At 43.8% G+C, this 17,830-nt stretch overlaps 1 protein-coding gene across 4 annotated transcripts in view; it reads right to left on the bottom strand.

Moving 5' to 3' along the window:
* tec (tec protein tyrosine kinase) overlaps positions 1 to 17,830 on the bottom strand; it is a 301,217-nt gene that overhangs the window by 218,982 nt on the left and 64,405 nt on the right. For all 4 annotated transcript variants that reach the window (XM_070870133.1, XM_070870134.1, XM_070870137.1 and 1 more), the window contains one exon: positions 9,520 to 9,624. In XM_070870133.1, the coding sequence (XP_070726234.1) occupies positions 9,520 to 9,624 (105 nt within the window). The remainder of the gene's footprint in view (positions 1 to 9,519; positions 9,625 to 17,830) is intronic.

The raw sequence follows: 17,830 nt of genomic DNA, 5'->3' as shown, positions 1-17,830 counted from the left end.
GGTAGCTTAAGCCGAGTGAAACCAGTTGCACCAGTCTGCTATTATTGGTTTTGGGGCAATCTATTGCTACAGGCCTTAGGATCCCAAAGATTAAGGGGTAAAGATTCGGTCACTTAGTGCCCCTGATAAGGGTAGAAACAGGGGCTGTATAGGGGTCAGCATTCACACCGCTCGGCAAATTCAATGTGCCGGTGGCGCTGACCAGTACCAGCCAGGAGCGTCGAGCCGGTGTGCAATGCCTCCGGCTTCGACAGAGTTTCAAAATTAGGTTGTTGTGGCATCCATAGCGCCCCGTGGTGACAGCTGGCATGCAGAGCTGTCCTGGGACACTTCAGGAAGGAATGATTAGAAAAGGTAAGTTAATTTAATATTTCACTCATTTATTTTTGCGATTCACCTGAATTTGGGGGGAGTAATTTATCGGGAATGTTTTTTGTGCCGATTTCTTTTTTCCAGGGAGGCCTTTCTTAGGGCGCCACGAGGCCGGCTCTTTAGCTCGGGATTTTCAGTTACTCACCCGGCCTAATGCCCCAAGTAAAGTGTGGAACATTTCCCTTAGCGCCCCACTCCATTCTCAGGGCGCAGCAACCAAATTTTCTGGCTGCTGTCGCAAACCATTTTTTGGTGCAAAATTTACCATCCTGCCGCCATGAGCGCCCTAAGCCTCCAACTGAATTTCCCCTAAGTGTTTTAATTATACACACACACACACACACACAACACATTAGCCAACTCATGAAGGGGGCACTTTACACTTCTTTCTGGTGGGGTTTTGGGGGTTCATTAAGTTTGAGATACATAGTTTGACCCCATACCACTGGACACAATATCATTCCTCTCCATCACTGGTGCACTGTGGCTGCAGCGTGTACAATCAACAGGATATACTATAGCAACTCATCAAGGTTTACTTCAGAAGCACTTCTCTCCCCTGTGACTACCAGCAGAAGGACCAGAGCAACAATGTTGTGAGAACACCATCACCTCCCGGTGGGTCATCACTAGTCACAGGCTGCCTATCTCTGTAATCTTTTTCAGCCTAACAACCCCACAAGATGTCTGCGCTTCTCAAAATCTGTCCTCTTGAACATCCCTCATTATAACTGCTCAACCATCGGTGGCTGTGCCTTCAGCTGTTTAGACCCTCAGCTCTGGAACTCCCTCCCTAAACCTCTCCGCCTCTCTTTCCTCCTTTAAGACACTCCTTAAAACCTAACTCTTTAACCAAGCTTTTGATCATCTGCCTTAATTTCTTCTTTTGTGGCTCGGTGTCAAATTTATCTGTTTTGTCTTGTAAAACTGCTGTGAAGCGCCTCGAGACGTTTTACTATGTAAAAGGCGCTATATAAATAAAAGTTATTATTATAGTTCCTGACCATTATCCCTATTCTTTGTCTCCTGCCGTTCAATCTCCTAGCCAGGTCAATAATTTGCTCTCAGTTGCATGAGCTTCAACGGTAACCAACAGTCTTGATGAGGGACTTTATCGAATGCCTTCTGGAAGTCCATATAAATAACGTTCATGGACATTTCTCTGTCCACTACTTTAGTCACTTCAAAAAATTCAGTTAGGTTGGTCAGGCATGACCAACCCTTTACAAATCCATGCCGGCTGTCTCGGATTAGCTGAAAATTTTCAAGGTGTTCATTCATTCCATCCTTAATTTATAGACTCAGTAATTTCCCAACAACAGATGTTAGACTAATTGGTCTATAATTCCCTGGTTTCTCTCTCACCTTTCTTAAATAGCAGAGTGACAGGTGCAATTTTCTAATCTAAAGGAACGGTTCTTGAATCAAAAGAACTTTGGAAAATCATAGTTAGGGCGTCTGCAATGTTCTCAGCTACTTCTTTTGAGAACATAGGAACACAATAACATAAGAAATAGAAACAGGAGTAGGCCATTCGGCCCTTCGAGCCTGCTCTGCCATTCAATAAGATCTTCAACCTCAACTCAACCATCCTGCACTATCCTGCAGATCGGGAGCAGCGGCCAGCACCGCGAGACCTGAGCGGGCGTGGGAGTACAAAGGGCGGCGGCAGTTTGGAGGAGCGGCAGATCGGGAGCAGCGGCCAGCACCGCGAGACCCCTGAATGGGCCCGGGAGTACAAAGGGCGGCGGCAGTTTGGAGCAGCGGCAGATCGGGAGCAGCCAGCTGCGGCAGGGTAAAAGAAAAAGTTTTAAAAAATCAAAATTGAAGTGTGACGTCACAGCCAAGCAGGCAAGTAATTGGTTGGTGGATTGATGAGTAGTTTTCTTCTCTAAGAAATCTTGGGCATTGTTGTAAGTTAGGAACTACAATTAAATATATGTGATCTTTATTATCTAAGGAGAACAAGTTATCTAAATCAGCTGTTTGCTGAGTAGCGGCTGGGTGTGTTGTGCGAAGGTTTAGAGTTCAGTTCTACTCGATAATTGAGAGTGTAACAAGAGGGAGGGCAGTGCAGCTCAGTCCCGTGAATTGCACATCCTGTGGCATGTGGGAAATCCTGGATGCTTCACGCAGCCTGGCCGACCACGTGTGCAGGAGGTGTCTCCAGCTGCACCAACTCAAGCGCCGTGTTTTGGAGCTTGAGCGGCAGCTGGAATCATTGTGGTGCATCCGCGAGACTGAGAGCAACGTGGATATCACATTTCTAGAGGTGGTCATCCCGCAGCTTAAGAGTGTGCAGGCAGCTAGGGAGTGGGTGACCACCAGACAGAAGAGGAGGATGAGGCAGGTAGTGCAGGAGTCCTCGGAGTCCATCTCGCTCTCCAACCGGTACTCTGTTCTGAGTACCGGTGGGGGGCGATGGTGACTCCGGGGAGTGCAGCCAGAGCCAAGTCCATGGCACCACAGGTGGTTCAGCTGCACGGGGTGGGGGGGGGGGGGGGGCGGGGTGGGGGCGGGGGGTAGTGGCAGGAAGAAGAATGGAAGAGCTATAGTGGTAGGGGATTCAATAGTCAGGGAAGCAGACAGGTGCTTCTGCGGCCGCAAACGTGACTCCAGGATGGTATGTTGCCTCCCTGGTGCCAGGGTCAAGGATGTCACCGAGCGGCTGCAGGGCATTCTGGTGGGGGGGGGGGAAAAGAGAGGGTGAACAGCCAGAGGTCGTGGTCCACATCTGTACCAATGACATAGGTAGAAAGAGGGATAAGGTCCTGCAGCAGAGCTTAGGGAGCTTGGAGAGAGATTAAAAAGCAGGACCTCAAAAGGTAGTCATTTCCAGATTACTCCCGGTGCCACAAGCTAGTGAGTACAGAAATAGGAGGATAGAGCAGATGAATATGTGGCTGGAGAGATGGTGCAGGTGGGAGGGCTTTAGTTTCCTGAGGCATTGGGACCACTTCTGGGGGAGGTGGAACCTGTACAAGCCGAACGGGTTGCACCTCAACAGAGCCGGGACCAATATCCTCGCAGGGGGTTTTGCTAGTGCTGCTGGGAAGGGTGTAAACTAGCTTGGCAGGGGGATGGGAACCTGAAAATAGATTCAGTAGGGAGGGGAGTAAAGCTGGAATTCGAAAGCAAAAATAAAGAAAGTGAGTTTGAAGGAGGAAACAAGCAGAAAAAAAGGTAAAAAAAACAAATTTAAAGGCACTTTGTCTAAATGCACGTAACATTTGTAACAAAATAAATGAGTTGACGGCACAAATTAAGACAAATGGGTATGAGCTGATAGCCATTACAGAGACTTGGTTGCAAGGTGACCAGGACTGGGTATTAAATATTCAGTGTACTTGACAATCCGGAAGGACAGACAGAAAGGAAAAGGAGGTGGGGTAGCTCATTTGATAAAGTGAGAAACTGCAATAGTGAGAAACGATATTGGCTCAAATGATCAGGATGTTGAAACAGTTTGGGTGGCGATAAGGAATAATAAGGGGAAAAAGTCACTGGTGGGTGTAGCTTATAGGCCCCCGAATAGTAGCAACTCTGTTGGTCGGAGCATAAACCAGGAAACAGTGGGGGCTTGTAAAAAGGGAACAGCAATAATCATGGGTGATTTTAACCTCCATATTGATTGGACAGATCAAATTGGTCTGGGTAGCCTTGAGGAGGAGTTCATAGAGTGCATAAGGGACGGGTTCCTTGAGCAGTATGTAATGGAACCAACCAGGGGGCAGGCTATCTTAGATCTGGTCCTGTGTAATAAGAACATAAGAAATAGGTACAGTAGTAGGCCATATGCCCGCTCGAGCCTGCTCCGCCATTCAATATCATGGCTGATCTGATCATGGACTCAGCTCCACTTCCCTGCCCGCTCCCCATAACCCCTTATCATTTAAGAAACTGTCTATTTCTGTCTAAAATTTATTCAATGTCCCAGCTTCCACAGCTCTCTAAGGCAGCGAATTCCACAGATTTACAACCCTCTGAGAAGAAATAATTCCTCCTCATCTCTGTTTTAAATGGGCGGCCCCTTATTCTAAGATCATGCCCTCTAGTTCTCGTCTCCCCCATCAGTAGAAACATCCTCTCTGCATCCACCTTCTCAAGACCCCTCATAACCTTACACGTTTCGGTAAGATCACCTCTCATTCTTCTGAATTCCAATTAGTAAAGGCCCAACCAACTCAACCTTTCCTCATAAGTCAACCCCCTCATCCCCGGAATCAACCTAGTGAACCTTCTCTGAACTGCCTCCAAAGCAAGTATATTCTTTCGTAAACATGGAAACCAAAACTGCGCGCAGTATTCCAGGTGTGGCCTCACCAATACCTTGTATAGCTGCAGCAAGACTTCCCTGCTTTTACACTCCATCCCTTTGCAATAAAGGCCAAGGTCCATTGGTCTTCCTGATCACTTGCTGTACCTGCATACTATCCTTTTGTGTTTCATGCAATGAGACAGGATTAACAAACAATCTCCTAGTAAAGGATCCCCTTAATGAGTGATCATAGCCTGATTGGATTTCAAATTCAGATAGAGGGCGAGAAAGTTGGATCTCTAACCAGCGTACTAAACTTAAATAAAGGAGACTATGAAGGATTGAGGGCAGAGTTGGGTAAAGTTGACTGGGAAAATAGATTAAAGTGTAGGATGTTTGATGAACAGTGGTGTACATTTAAGGAGACATTTTACAACTCTCAAGAAAAATATATTTCAGTGAGGAGGCAAGGTGTAAGAGAAAAGATAGCCATCCATGGCTAACTAAAGAAATCAAGGACGGTATCCAATTAAAAACAAGGGCATACAAAGTGGCCAAAACTAGTTAGATGACAGAAGACTGGGAAGCTTTTAAAAGCCAGCAAAGAATGACTAAAAAAAATGATTAAGAAAGGGAAGATAGACTAGCACAATGTAAACTAGCACAAAATATAAAAACAGATAGCAAGAGTTTCTACAGGTATATAAAAAAGAAGAGTGGCTAAAGTAAATGTTGTTCCCTTAGAGGACGAGGCCGGGGAATTAGTAATGAGAAACATGGAGATGGCAGAAACTCTGAACAAATATTTTGTATCAGTCTTTATGGTAGAGGACGCTAACAATATCCCAACAGTGGATAGTCAAGGGACTATAAGGGGGGGAGGAACTTAACACAATCACAATCACTAAGGATGTGGTACTCAGTAAGATAATGGGACTAAAGGCAGATAAATCCCCTGGACCTGATGGCTTGCATTCTAGTGTCTTGAGAAGTAGTGGCAGGGATAGTTGGTGCATTGGTTGTAATTTACCAAAATTCCCTGGATTCTGGGGAGGCCCCAGCAAATTGGAAAACTGCAAATGCAATGCCCCTATTTAAAAAAGGAGGCAGAAAAAAAAGCAGGAAACTACAGACCAGTTAACCCAACATCTGTGGTTGGGAAAATGTTGGAGTCCATTATTAAAGAAGCAGTAACAGGATATTTGGAAAAGCATAATTCGGTCAGGCAGAGTCAGCATGGATTTATGAAAGGGAAGTCATGTTTGACAAATTTGCTGGAATTCTTTGAGGATGTAACGAACAAGGTTGATAAAGGGGAACCAGTGGATGTGGTGCATTTGGATTTCCAGAAGGCATTTGACAAGGTGCCACATAAAAGGTTACTGCACAAGATAAAAATTCAGAGGGTTGGAGGTAATATATTAGCATGGATAGAGGATTGGCTAACTAATAGAAAACAGAGATTCGAGATAAATGGTTAATTCTCTGGTTGGCAACCTGTAACTAATGGGGTGCCGCAGGAATCAATGCTGGGACCCCAACTATTTACAATCTATATTAACGATTTGAAAGAAGGGACTGAGTGTAACGTAGCCAAGTTTGCTGACGATACATAGATGGGAGGAAAAGTAATGTGTGAGGACACAAAAAATCTGCAAAAGGTCACAGACAGGCTAAATGAGTGGGCAAAATTTGGCAGATGGAGTATAATGTTGGAAAGTGTGAGGACATGCACTTTGGCAGAAAAAAATCAAAGATCAAGTTATTATTTAAATGGAGAAAGATTGCAAAGTGCTGCAGTACAGCAGGACCTGGGGAGACTTGTGCATGAAACACAATGACACTTTATCGAATTGTATAAGATTATGAGGGGGCTTGACAAGGTGGATGCAGAGAGGATGTTTCCACTGATGGGGGAGACTAGAACTAGAGGGTATGATCTTAGAATAAAGGGCCGCCCATTTAAAACAGAGATGAGGAGACATTTCTTCTCTGAGGGCTGTAAATCTGTGGAATTCGCTGCCTCAGAGAGCTGTGGTCGCTGGGACATTGAATAAATTTAAGATAGACGGTTTCTTAAACGATGAGGGGATAAGGGATTATGGGAGTGGGCAGGGAAGTGGAGCTGAGTCCATGATCAGATCAGCCACTGAATGGCAGAGCAGGCTCGAGGGGCCGTATGGCCTACTCCTGTTCCTATTGCTTATGTTCTTATGTTCTTATCCCCATAACCCTTGGTTCCCTTAGTATCAAATCCCGGGATGAAATGCATCTGGTCCTGGGGATGTGTCATTCTTCAGTGTTATTATTTTCATTACTGTTAATCTGCTTATGTTCATTTTGGCGAGTCCCTGTCCCTGATTCAATATTAGTTTCCTTGGGATGTCTGCCATGCTATCCTCTTCTGTAAATACTGCTGAAAAGTAATTATGTAACCTGTCCACCATTTTCTTATTTCCATTTATACTATCAGCAGTCAGTTTTTAAGGGGCCCACATTGCTCTTAACTGCAGTCTTTTTATTAAAATAATTGTAAAAGTTTGTGCTGAATTTTGATCTCCCTTGCAAGTTTCTTTTCATACTCCTTTTTTGCAGCTCCTATAATCTGTTTTGTCATCATTTGCTGTTCTTTGTATCTCTCCCATTCGCCGGGATCTGTGCTATTTTTTGCGTTCCTCTATGATTTCTCTTTTAGTTTTATGTTGTTCCTTAGCTTTTTAGTCGTCCATGGCAAGTGGAGCTCTTGCCCCTCGGTTATAAACTGGTTCTGTATCATGTTAAATTGTGTTTTTGAACATCTCACACTGATGATCTTCTGTCATTTTACCAGTTAACAAATGTGTCCATTTTATTGTGGAGTTGGCCTTACTTAAATCTAGAATCTTAGTAGGTTTCTCCCTTTCAAACACAAGATATAATTCAATCATATTATAGTCACTATTAGTCAAATGTTCACACATCGTTTGGCTATTAACTAAATCTGGCTCATTGCGCATTATTAAATCTAGGTTGCGTTTATTTGCACCACAAATGGTTGGACCAAATTTCTGATTAATCTCCTTGGAGGACAAGGCATGCTCAACAGTTTGTCTGAAATCTGTAATTTGATCTTGCCTGCTGTGGATAAATGCATTTTGATCCAGTCATTGTCACAGGCAGGCACCAGAGCTCACAATGTTAACACGACTGCTTTCAGAGAACAGACAGGGCTCATAATCCTGGGTTAGGTGCACTCTCAGTGCTCACACTGCTAAATTTAGACAGGAAGGGTTGAAGCGAAGGAGGATTTCAACATGAGGATGAAAATTTTAAAAATCAAGGAGTTGGTGGACCGAGAGCCAATGTAGGCCAATGAGCCCAGAGGTGATGGGTGAACGGGACTTACTCGGTGTTAGGATATGTGCAGCAGAGTTTTGGATCAGCTCAAGTTAATTGAGGGTGGATGATGGGAGGCTGGCTATGAGAATATCGGAATAATCAAATCTGGCAACTAACACATAAATGCACGTTAGTAAGACCAACACAGAATACACTGCCATTTTTCAAAATTAATGTATTCATTGTCAGTATGCAGGCAAGGCCAACATTTATTGTCTATCCCCAGTTGCCCTTGAGAGGGTGGTAGCGAGCTATCTTTTTGAACTGCTGAGGTCTGTGGGGGGTAAAGAGTAAAGGAGAGGGAGACCGTGATGCAAGTGTAAACGGGGTGGGGGTAGAAGAAGATGATCCAGGTCTAACCGAGCTGGGGGGAGTGTGGGAGGGGGACGAGAATGTGATCCATTAGTCCATAGCATCAGAGAATGGTTACAGCATCGAAGTCGTCCATTCGGCCGACTCTCAGCTAGTCTCACTCCCCTGCCCTTGCACCATAGCCCTGCAAATTATTTTGCTTCATTCCTCCATTCTCCCGTCTTGATCATGTTCTTGCTCTCAGCTCCCACCCCTCTTTAGACCTGGGTCACATTATTCCCCCAGGCGTAAGAGTTTGAACGACATTTGCTGGGCAGGAGTTGGGTAAATAGCCCACCATTTCGCCCATGAAGGCCTTTCTCCCAGGGATGCGTGTGATCTGTCAAAAGAAATGTTGACAGATCGCAAGTGCCGGGTTTAGGCGCACGCGCAGTACACACTTAAACCCGGAAATTGCGGGGCCTCTTCGAGTGCATACGACGTGCGCACACTCCTGGAGAGGCCGCAATTTACAGCCCAGTATCTTTTCCACCCAAGTCCTCCCCACTCCCATTTACTAATTTAAAGCCCTTGTGACCACATTAGTTATCCTTTCCGCTAAGATCCCAGTCGGTTTAGGTGGAGCCCATTCCCAATGGAACTTGCAGGTGCCTCAGGTAAGAATCCAGAGATTATAGCTCGAGGTCCTGTTTTTTTTAAAATTTAGCTCCAAACTCCTGGTACTCTCTGAACAGGACCTCGGGTTACTTGTTCTTATGTTGTTGGTCCCAACATGGACCACAACAACTGGATCCTTCCTCTCCTTCTCCAATATCCTTTCAAGCCGGTTTGAGATGTCTCTCACCCTGACACCAGGTAGGTAACATACCATGTGGGACTCTCGATCCTGCTTACAGAGGATGGTATCCGCCCTCCTAATTACTGAATCCACTACAAATACCGCATTTTGCTTCCCCTTCTCCTCCCTTTGGACAGCCTCCTGCTCCAAGGTGCCATGGTCAGTATTCTGGCTGCCCTTCTGACAGTCTTCATCCTTATCCTTCACCACACAAAGTGCAACAGTTCAAGAAGGCGGCCCACCTCAATGGCAGCTAGGACTGGATAATAAATACAGCCTTGCCACCATCATCCACAACCTGAGTACAAAAAAAAATCACAAGACAGAAACAAAAAAAATGAATAATCATGAATTGACATACCTGAAAAGGATACTTGTTCTGACAAGGCATTGGGCCACTGTCATGCTTCACTATTTCTGCACACTTGATTTTTTGTAAATCAATGGAACCCTTTTTGTGTTTTTTCTGGAGAAAGATTTAAAAAAAATGAATGCTACTAATAATACAACAGGAATGTTTTAAATATTAATCTTTCTTGTAATTTGAATGCTGATGAAAGCAATAATCTAGTACTATACAGTCGCTCTTAAAAAGGAGCTTCATACACAAGATAGTTTCCGGCATAACATCTTGGGCAGTTGCACAAAACAGGCAATATTGCAACAGCCGCACAATACATGCCCCACCTGATAGTCTGTTCCATTGAAGTCAGTGGACCTGACTATGGTGTGTGGCGTACAACAGGCCGTCAATCTTACACCACCCAAGATAAATTTCTATCCCAGTTTGTCTATAACTGCAAGCTGCAGGTAAAAATTACAACAGGATCGTAGGTACTACACCTCATAGCCAATGTTCTTCTAATTTTTTCTTGCACTGAGCGGGTCTCAAACTCATTTGAGCGTAAACTTCTTGTCAGGGAGCAAATTTTACAATGAAGACAGCAAATGCAACCTCTTAAAAGCACATATACAGTAATGCCATATTGCCACACCATCATCTCGAATCATGAGAGAATCAGACATGATTCTATACAAGTTTCACATAACTTCTCTACTTTTGAATTCTATCCCTCTAGAAATGAACCTGTGCTTTATTTGCACTTTGATGCTACTTTTAATGATTTGTGAATCTATACACTGAGATCCCTTTGCACTTCTACCCCATTTAGACTCTTATTTTCCAAAGAGCAGGTAGCTTACTTATTCCTCCTCTCAAATTGCACCACCTCACACTTATCTACATTGAAATTCATTTGCCATTTATATGCCCATTCTGCAAGTTGGTTTATGGTAGAATTAATTGAAAGCTTTTAGTTCATCATGTCCAAATTCTATTTTTTTTTAAATTACTTGTCAGAAATGGCTGGGATATAAAAAAAACCGATATAATAATGTGTTAACACTTCAGAAACATCACAGTTACACAGTTATGCATTGACAAACAATCTAAAAGCCCAAGTTGAACTGAGACATATATATTTGTGCAATTAGCATTAATTTGAAAGATTTCAATGCATTAGCCTATCCCTCACGTCACTATACCAATAGCTGCACAAACAGCAGCTTTCCTATGGCGCTGGCGTGCTGTACGTCCACATAAGTAATTATATGTTTCAATGCGCCTGCTACCTTTGTCCTACTAGATGGTATAGGTCAGGGTTTGGGTGCTGCCGTCAAAGAAGCCTTGGTCCTTGCTTCAATGCATCTTGTAGATGGTACACACTGCAGCCACATTGCACCAGTGGTGGAGGGAGTGAATATTTAAGATGGAGTGCCAATCAAGCAGGCTGCTTTGTCCTGGATGGTGTTGAGCTTCTTGTGTGTTGTTGGAGCTGTAATCATCCAGGCAAGTGGAGAGTATTCCATCACATTCCTTACTTGTGCCTTGTAGGTGGTAGAAAGACTCTGGGAAGTCAGGAGGTCAGTCACTCTCCACAGAATACCCAGCTTCTGATCCGTTCTTGTAGCCACAGTATTTATGAAGGTAGTTGCATGTTGATGGTGGGGATTCAACGATGGTAAATCAGTTGAATGTCAATGGGAGGTGGTGTGACTCTCTCTTGTTGGAGATGGTCATTGTGAATGTTACTTGCTATTTATCAGCTTAAGCCTGGATGTTGTCGATTTCTTGTTGCATATGGGCACTGACTGCTTCATTATCTGAGGAGTTGTGAATGGAACTGAAGACTGACAATCATCAACGAACATCCCCACTACTGACCTTAGGGTGGAGGGAAGGTTATTGATGAAGCAGCTGAAGATGGCTGGGCCAAGGACACTGCCTTGAAGAACACCTGCAGCGAAGTCCTGCGGCTAAGATGATTGGCCTCCAAAAACCACAACCATCTTCCTTTGTGCTAAGTATGACCCCAGCCAGTGCAGAGTTTTCCCCTTGATCCCCATGGACTTCAATTTTACTCTTTGATGCCACACTCGATCAAATGCTGCCTTGATGTCAAGGGCAGGCACCTCTGGAATTCAGCTATTTTTTCTACATTTGGACCAAGGCTGTAATGCGGTCTGGAGCATACTGGACCTGGCTGAACCTAAACTGAGCATCGGTGAGCTGGTGTGCAAGTGTTGCTTGATAGCACTGTAAGCGACACCTTCCATCACTTTGCTGATGAATTATCACCGGTACGCTTTTATCGACACCAACACCTTGGCTGCCCGTGCTTGCAAACATCGCACCACCACACCTTCACCACAAATATGCAGTCTCCCAAGAATGCAATCACTAAATCCAAGGAAGATGCATATAAATTGGCCAGAAAAAGCAGCAAACCTGAGGACTGGGAGAAATTTAGAATTTAGCAGAGGAGGACAAAGGGTTTAATTAGGAGGGGAAAATAGAGTATGAGAGGAAGCTTGCTGGGAACATAAAAACTGACTGCAAAAGCTTCTATAGATACGTGAAGAGAAAAAGATTAGTGAAGACAAACATAGGTCCCTTGCAGTCAGAATCATGTGAATTTATAATGGGGAACAAAGAAATTGCAGACCAATTGAACAAATACTTTGGTTCTGTCTTCATGAAGGAAGACACATATAACCTTCAGGAAATACTAGGGGATCGAAGGTCTAGCAAGGAGGAACTGAAGGAAATCCTTATTAGTCAGGAAATTGTGTTAGGGAAATTGATGGGATTGAAGGCCGATAAATCCCCAGGGCCTGATAGTCTGCATCCCAAAGTACTTAAGGAAGTGGCCCTAGAAATAGTGGATGCATTGATGATCATTTTCCAACAGTCTATTGACTCTGGATCAGTTCCTATGGACTGAAGGGTAGCTAATGTAACACCACTTTTAAAAAAGGAGGGAAGAGAGAAAATGGAGAATTATAGACCGGTTAGCCTGACATCAGTAGTGGGGGAAATGTTGGAATCAATTATTAAAGATGAAATAGCAGTGCATTTGGAAAGCAGTGACAGGATCGGTCCAAGTCAGCATGGATTTATGAAAGGGAAATCAAGCTTGACAAATCTAGAATTTTTTGAGGATGTAACTAGTAGAGTGGACAAGGGAGAACCAGTGGATGTGGTGTATTTGGACTTTCAAAAGGCTTTTGATAAGATCCCACACAAGAGATTAATGTGCAAAATTAAAGTACATGGTATTGGGGGTAATGTATTGATGTAGATAGAGAACTGGTTGGCAGACAGGAAGCAGAGAGTCGAGATAAACCAGATGCTCAGAATGGCAGGCAGTGACTAGTGGGGTGCCGCAGGGCTCAGTGCTGGGACCCCAGCTATTTACAATATACATCAATGATCTAGATGAAGGAACTGAGTGTAATATCTCCAAGTTTCCACATGACACTAAGCTGGGTGGCGGTGTGAGCTGCGAGGAGGATGCTAAGAGGCTGCAGGGTGACTTGGATAGGTTAGGGGAGTGGGCAAATGCATGACAGATGCAGTATAATGTGGATAAATGTGAGGTTATCCACTTTGGTGCCAAAAACATGAAGGCAGAATATTATCTGAATGGTGGCAGATAGGAAATGGGGAGGTGCAACGAGACCTGGTACATCAGTCATTGAAAGTTGGTATGCAGGTACAGCAGGTGGTGAAGAAGGCAAATGGCATGTTGGCCTTCATAGCTAGGGGATTTGAGTGTAGGAGCAGGAAGGTCTTAATGCAGTTGTAAACGGCCTTGGTGAGGCCTCACCTGGAATATTGTGTTCAGTTTTGGTGTACTAATCTGAGGAAGGACATTCTTGCTATTGAGGGAGTGCAGCGAAGGTTCACCAGACTGATTCCCGGGATGGCGGGACTGACATATGAGGAGAGACTGGGCCTGTATTCACTGGAGTTTAGAAGAATGAGAGGAGATCTCAGAGAAACATAAAATTCTGATGCGACTGGACAGGTTAGATGCAGGAAGAATGTTCCCAATATTGGGGAACCAGTGGTCACAGTCTACGGATAAGGACCGAGATGAGGAGAAACTTCTCCACTCAGAGTTGTTAACCTCTGGAATTCTCTACCGCAGAGAGTTGTTGATGCCAGTTCGTTAGATATATTCAAGAGAGAGTTGATATGGCCCTGACGGCTAAAGGGATCAAGGGGTATGGAGAGAAAGCAGGAAAGGGGCATTGAGATGAATGATCAGCCATGATCTTATTGAATGGTGGTGCAGGCTCAAAGGGCCGAATGGCCTATTCCTGCACCTATTTTCTATGTTTCTAAACCAGCAAAGGCATGCCTATCCAGGCTGACTTGAACAACCTACCACCAACCCATCTCAAATCTAGAAGCCCATTTTGTATCATAGCCAAAGCCCTTCAGTGATCTCCCTCAGCCAATGGTGAAATACTTGGAAGAACTGCGACATACAAGAACATAAGAAATAGGAGCAGGAGTAAGCCATTTGGCCCCTCGAGCTGATCTGATCATGGGCTCATCTCCACTTCCTTGCACACTCCCCATAACCCTTTACTTCCTTATCGCTCAAAAATCCAACGGCGCCTTAAATATATTCAATGACCCAGCCTCCACAGCTCTCTGAGGCAGACAATTCCACAAATTTACAACCCTCAGAAGAAATTCCTCTTCATCTCAGTTTTAAATGGGCGACCCCTTATTCTAAAGCTATGCCCCCTAATTCTACATTCCATGAGTGGAAACATCCTCTCTGCATCTACTTTGTCGAGCCCCGTCAATTATCTATATGTCTCAATAAGATTGCCTCTCAATCTTCTGAACTACAATGAATACAGGCCTAACCTGCTCAACCTTTCTTCATAAGTCAACCCCTTCATCTCAACCTGAAGGATCAAACCTTCCTCGCAAACAGTGGCCAACCATCAACCACCTCAGAACTGGTCATGGTAGTGCTGCCACCTTCTCCATAGATGGAAGATTAAAGCATCGCCATCATGCGACTGTGGAGCTCCTAATCAGACCCTGGAACACATCATTGAGCACTGCCTTCAGAGGAAATTTGCAGGCAGCCTACAAGATATCCACGCTGTTACACCGGAAACTTTGGCCTGGATATTCAACTTAGATATTGACATTTGATTTATTACCATACAAAAGGAGAAGAAGCTGATGATTGAGAGTTGACTGTTGGCCAGCTTGGATTTATCCTGCTTTTTATGTGCACAGGGCGCACCTGGGCAATTTTCTACTATGTCAGGTTGGAACAGCTTGGCTAGTTCTGGAGCACAGGTCTTCAGCACTGCAGCCAGGATATTTTCTGGGTCCGTATTCTTTGATGTATCCAGTGCACTCAACTGTTTCTTGATATCATGGGAGTGAATCGAACTGGCATGTGATGGTGGTGGGGGCCTCAGGAGAAGGCTGAGATGGATCATCCACACTGCACTTCTGGCTGAAGATGTGCTGCCACCTCTGGTAGGACTGTCCTGTCGATGGAAGATACGCTGATGATGGAAGAGTCCGGGACTTTGGCTGACCGGTATATTTCTGTAATTATGACTATGCGGTTACTTGACTAGAGTGCAGGGTAGGCCTTCCAATTTGCAAGGTCAACTGGGCTGAGTTTGGCTTTGTCGAGTCCGAATCCAATGTCGTGTCCGAATTCAATGTCGAGGTTGATGCCGGGTGGTCCGTCCGGTTTTATTCTTATTGTACTTTTGGGTAGCGGTTTTATACAACTTGGCTTGGTAGACCATTTCAGAAAGCAGTCAAAAGTCATCCGCATTGCTGTGGGTCTGGAGTCACATATAAAGCAGGTTTCCTTCTCTGGAGGATTTTTACGACAATTCAGTAGCTTCATTGTCACTATTACTGATGCTAGTTTTTTATCCAAATGTTTTAATTCAATTAATTGAATTCAAATTCACAAAATGCAATAGTGGGTTTGAAGTCATGCCTCTGGATTATTAGTTCAGGCCTGTAGTTTAGTAGGCCAGTAACAATCTTTATGCTACCGTACCTGCGGTAGAGTAGGTCAATTTAACTTGCATTTAGCACCATCTCACAACCAGAATATCCAAATGGCCCGAGGTTGTGAAAGGCATTGTATGACTGCAATCTGAATGTAAAACCTGCTGTAGGTGGCTTATCAAGCAGCATCGCAAGCCAACTTCATGCACTGTATTATGTTGACTTATGTGTAGAAGAGAGATGCAAGGACTTGAGGGATGATTTGACGTTTCGAAAATCCCAAAATATTAAAAGGGACTGTGTGAGTCATGTAAACGGCTATTGAAAAACTGAACACTCACTCAGAACATAAGCAGTTGGCAACAATGTGTATCTATTTAACTTCAGTACACTTGGTTACACATTGCAGTGGATCAAAAGCAAGCACATATCCACATACACATTACCACAGCTTTACAAAAACTAAAGGCATTGATACCACACGAACAAATCATTAGTACTGTCCACGTTTTTATGATGAATATAAACATCAAGTAAGTTCCACTTTGCTTTTAACATAGACTATTCCATATTCTGCCAGTTAGGAGCTTTACGACCAAAGATCCTTGGCAAAAAAATAATTGTTTGAAACTTTTCCTTCTTTAGTCCTTAAATTTTGCTATGAACAGTTTTAGTCAATTACAGGGAGACAGTTTCAGGATGTGATATTGTATTGTTGTATGAAAAATTTGGCACTTGCATCAATTCAAATGTATTCATGACAAATGGATAACTGTCCCTACCCCTTTAGGTAGAAAACAACTTCTGATTTCCATGAAAAGCAAGACAGTCTATTGACATGATGCAATGTAATTATGTTAATGTGTTACTGAGGGAGATAGTTTGCCAAACTAGTACTTGATAAACTTTGTACCCGTGGTACGTTGTTCGGTAACTATGATTTATTATGTAGCAGTGACTCATGGTCACTCATTTTAGATAAAAAAAACATCCTCAAAAGCATCAAATCATGAACACAAAACTACTGCTAAAAATAATATACATGGAGTTGCCTTGGGCAGATAACTGAATTAAACTATTTAAACAACAGATGCATTAGCTTTTTGACTTCATGTTTTAATACTTTAATGATACTACAATATACATAGATGACCTGGAAGAGGGGACAGAGTGTCGTGTAACAAAATTTGCAGATGACACAAAGATTAGTGGGAAAGCGGGTTGTGTAGAGGACACATAGAGGCTGCAAAGAGATTTAGATAGGTTAAGCGAATGGGCTAAGGTTTGGCAGATGGAATACAATGTCGGAAAGTGTGAGGTCATCCACCTTGGGGAAAAAAAACAAAAAAAAGGGAATACTATTTGAATGGGGAGGAATTACAACATGTTGCGGTGCAGAGGGACCTGGGGGGTCCTTGTGCATGAATCCCAAAAAGTTAGTTTGCAGATGCAGCAGGTAATCAGGAAGGCGAATGGAATGTTGGCCTTCATTGCGAGAGGGATGGAGTACAAAAGCAGGGAGGTCCTTCTGCAACTGTATAGGGTATTGGTGAGGCCGCACCTGGAGTACTGCGTGCAGTTTTGGTCGCCTTACTTAAGGAAGGATATACTGGCTTTGGAGGGGATTCACTAGGTTGATTCCGGAGATGAGGGGGTTACCTTATGATGATAGATTGAGTAGACTGGGTCTTTACTCGTTGGAGTTCAGAAGAATAAGGGGTGATCTTATAGAAACATTTAAAATAATGAAAGGGATAGACAAGATAGAGGCAGAGAGATTGTTTCCACTGGTCAGGGAGACTAGAACTAGGGGGCACAGCCTCAAAATATGGGGGAGCCAATTTAAAACCGAGTTGAGAAGGAATTTCTTCTCCCAGAGGGTTGTGAATCTGTGGAATTCTCTGCCCAAGGAAGCAGTTGAGGCTAGCTCATTGAATGTATTCAAGTCACAGTTAGATAGATTTTTAACTAATAAGGGAATTAAGGGTTATGGGGAGCGGGCGGGTAAGTGGAGCTGAGTCCATGGCCAGATCAGCCATGATCTTGTTGAATTGCGGAGCAGGCTCGAGGGGCTAGATGGCCTACTCCTGTTCCTAATTCTTATGCTCTTATGTTCTTATGATGAATTTATTTCAAAATTAAAAATAACCATCAAAAATGAGTAGTAGTGCGCCCAGTCCAGTTGTACACAGATAGCGAGAGTACTTTCATTAACACCTGTGTGTGAGAAGAAAAGTCATATTTCCATAGGTGTGACATTCTAATGATGAATTCTGGCCTCTTGTGCATCCCCGATTTATTTCGCCCTCCACTATTG

Source organism: Pristiophorus japonicus, chromosome 2 (assembly GCF_044704955.1).
Source record: "Pristiophorus japonicus isolate sPriJap1 chromosome 2, sPriJap1.hap1, whole genome shotgun sequence".
NCBI lineage: Eukaryota > Metazoa > Chordata > Chondrichthyes > Pristiophoridae > Pristiophorus > Pristiophorus japonicus.
The sequence above is the reverse complement of the archived record's forward strand: the minus strand, read 5'-3'. Positions and strand labels throughout refer to the sequence as shown.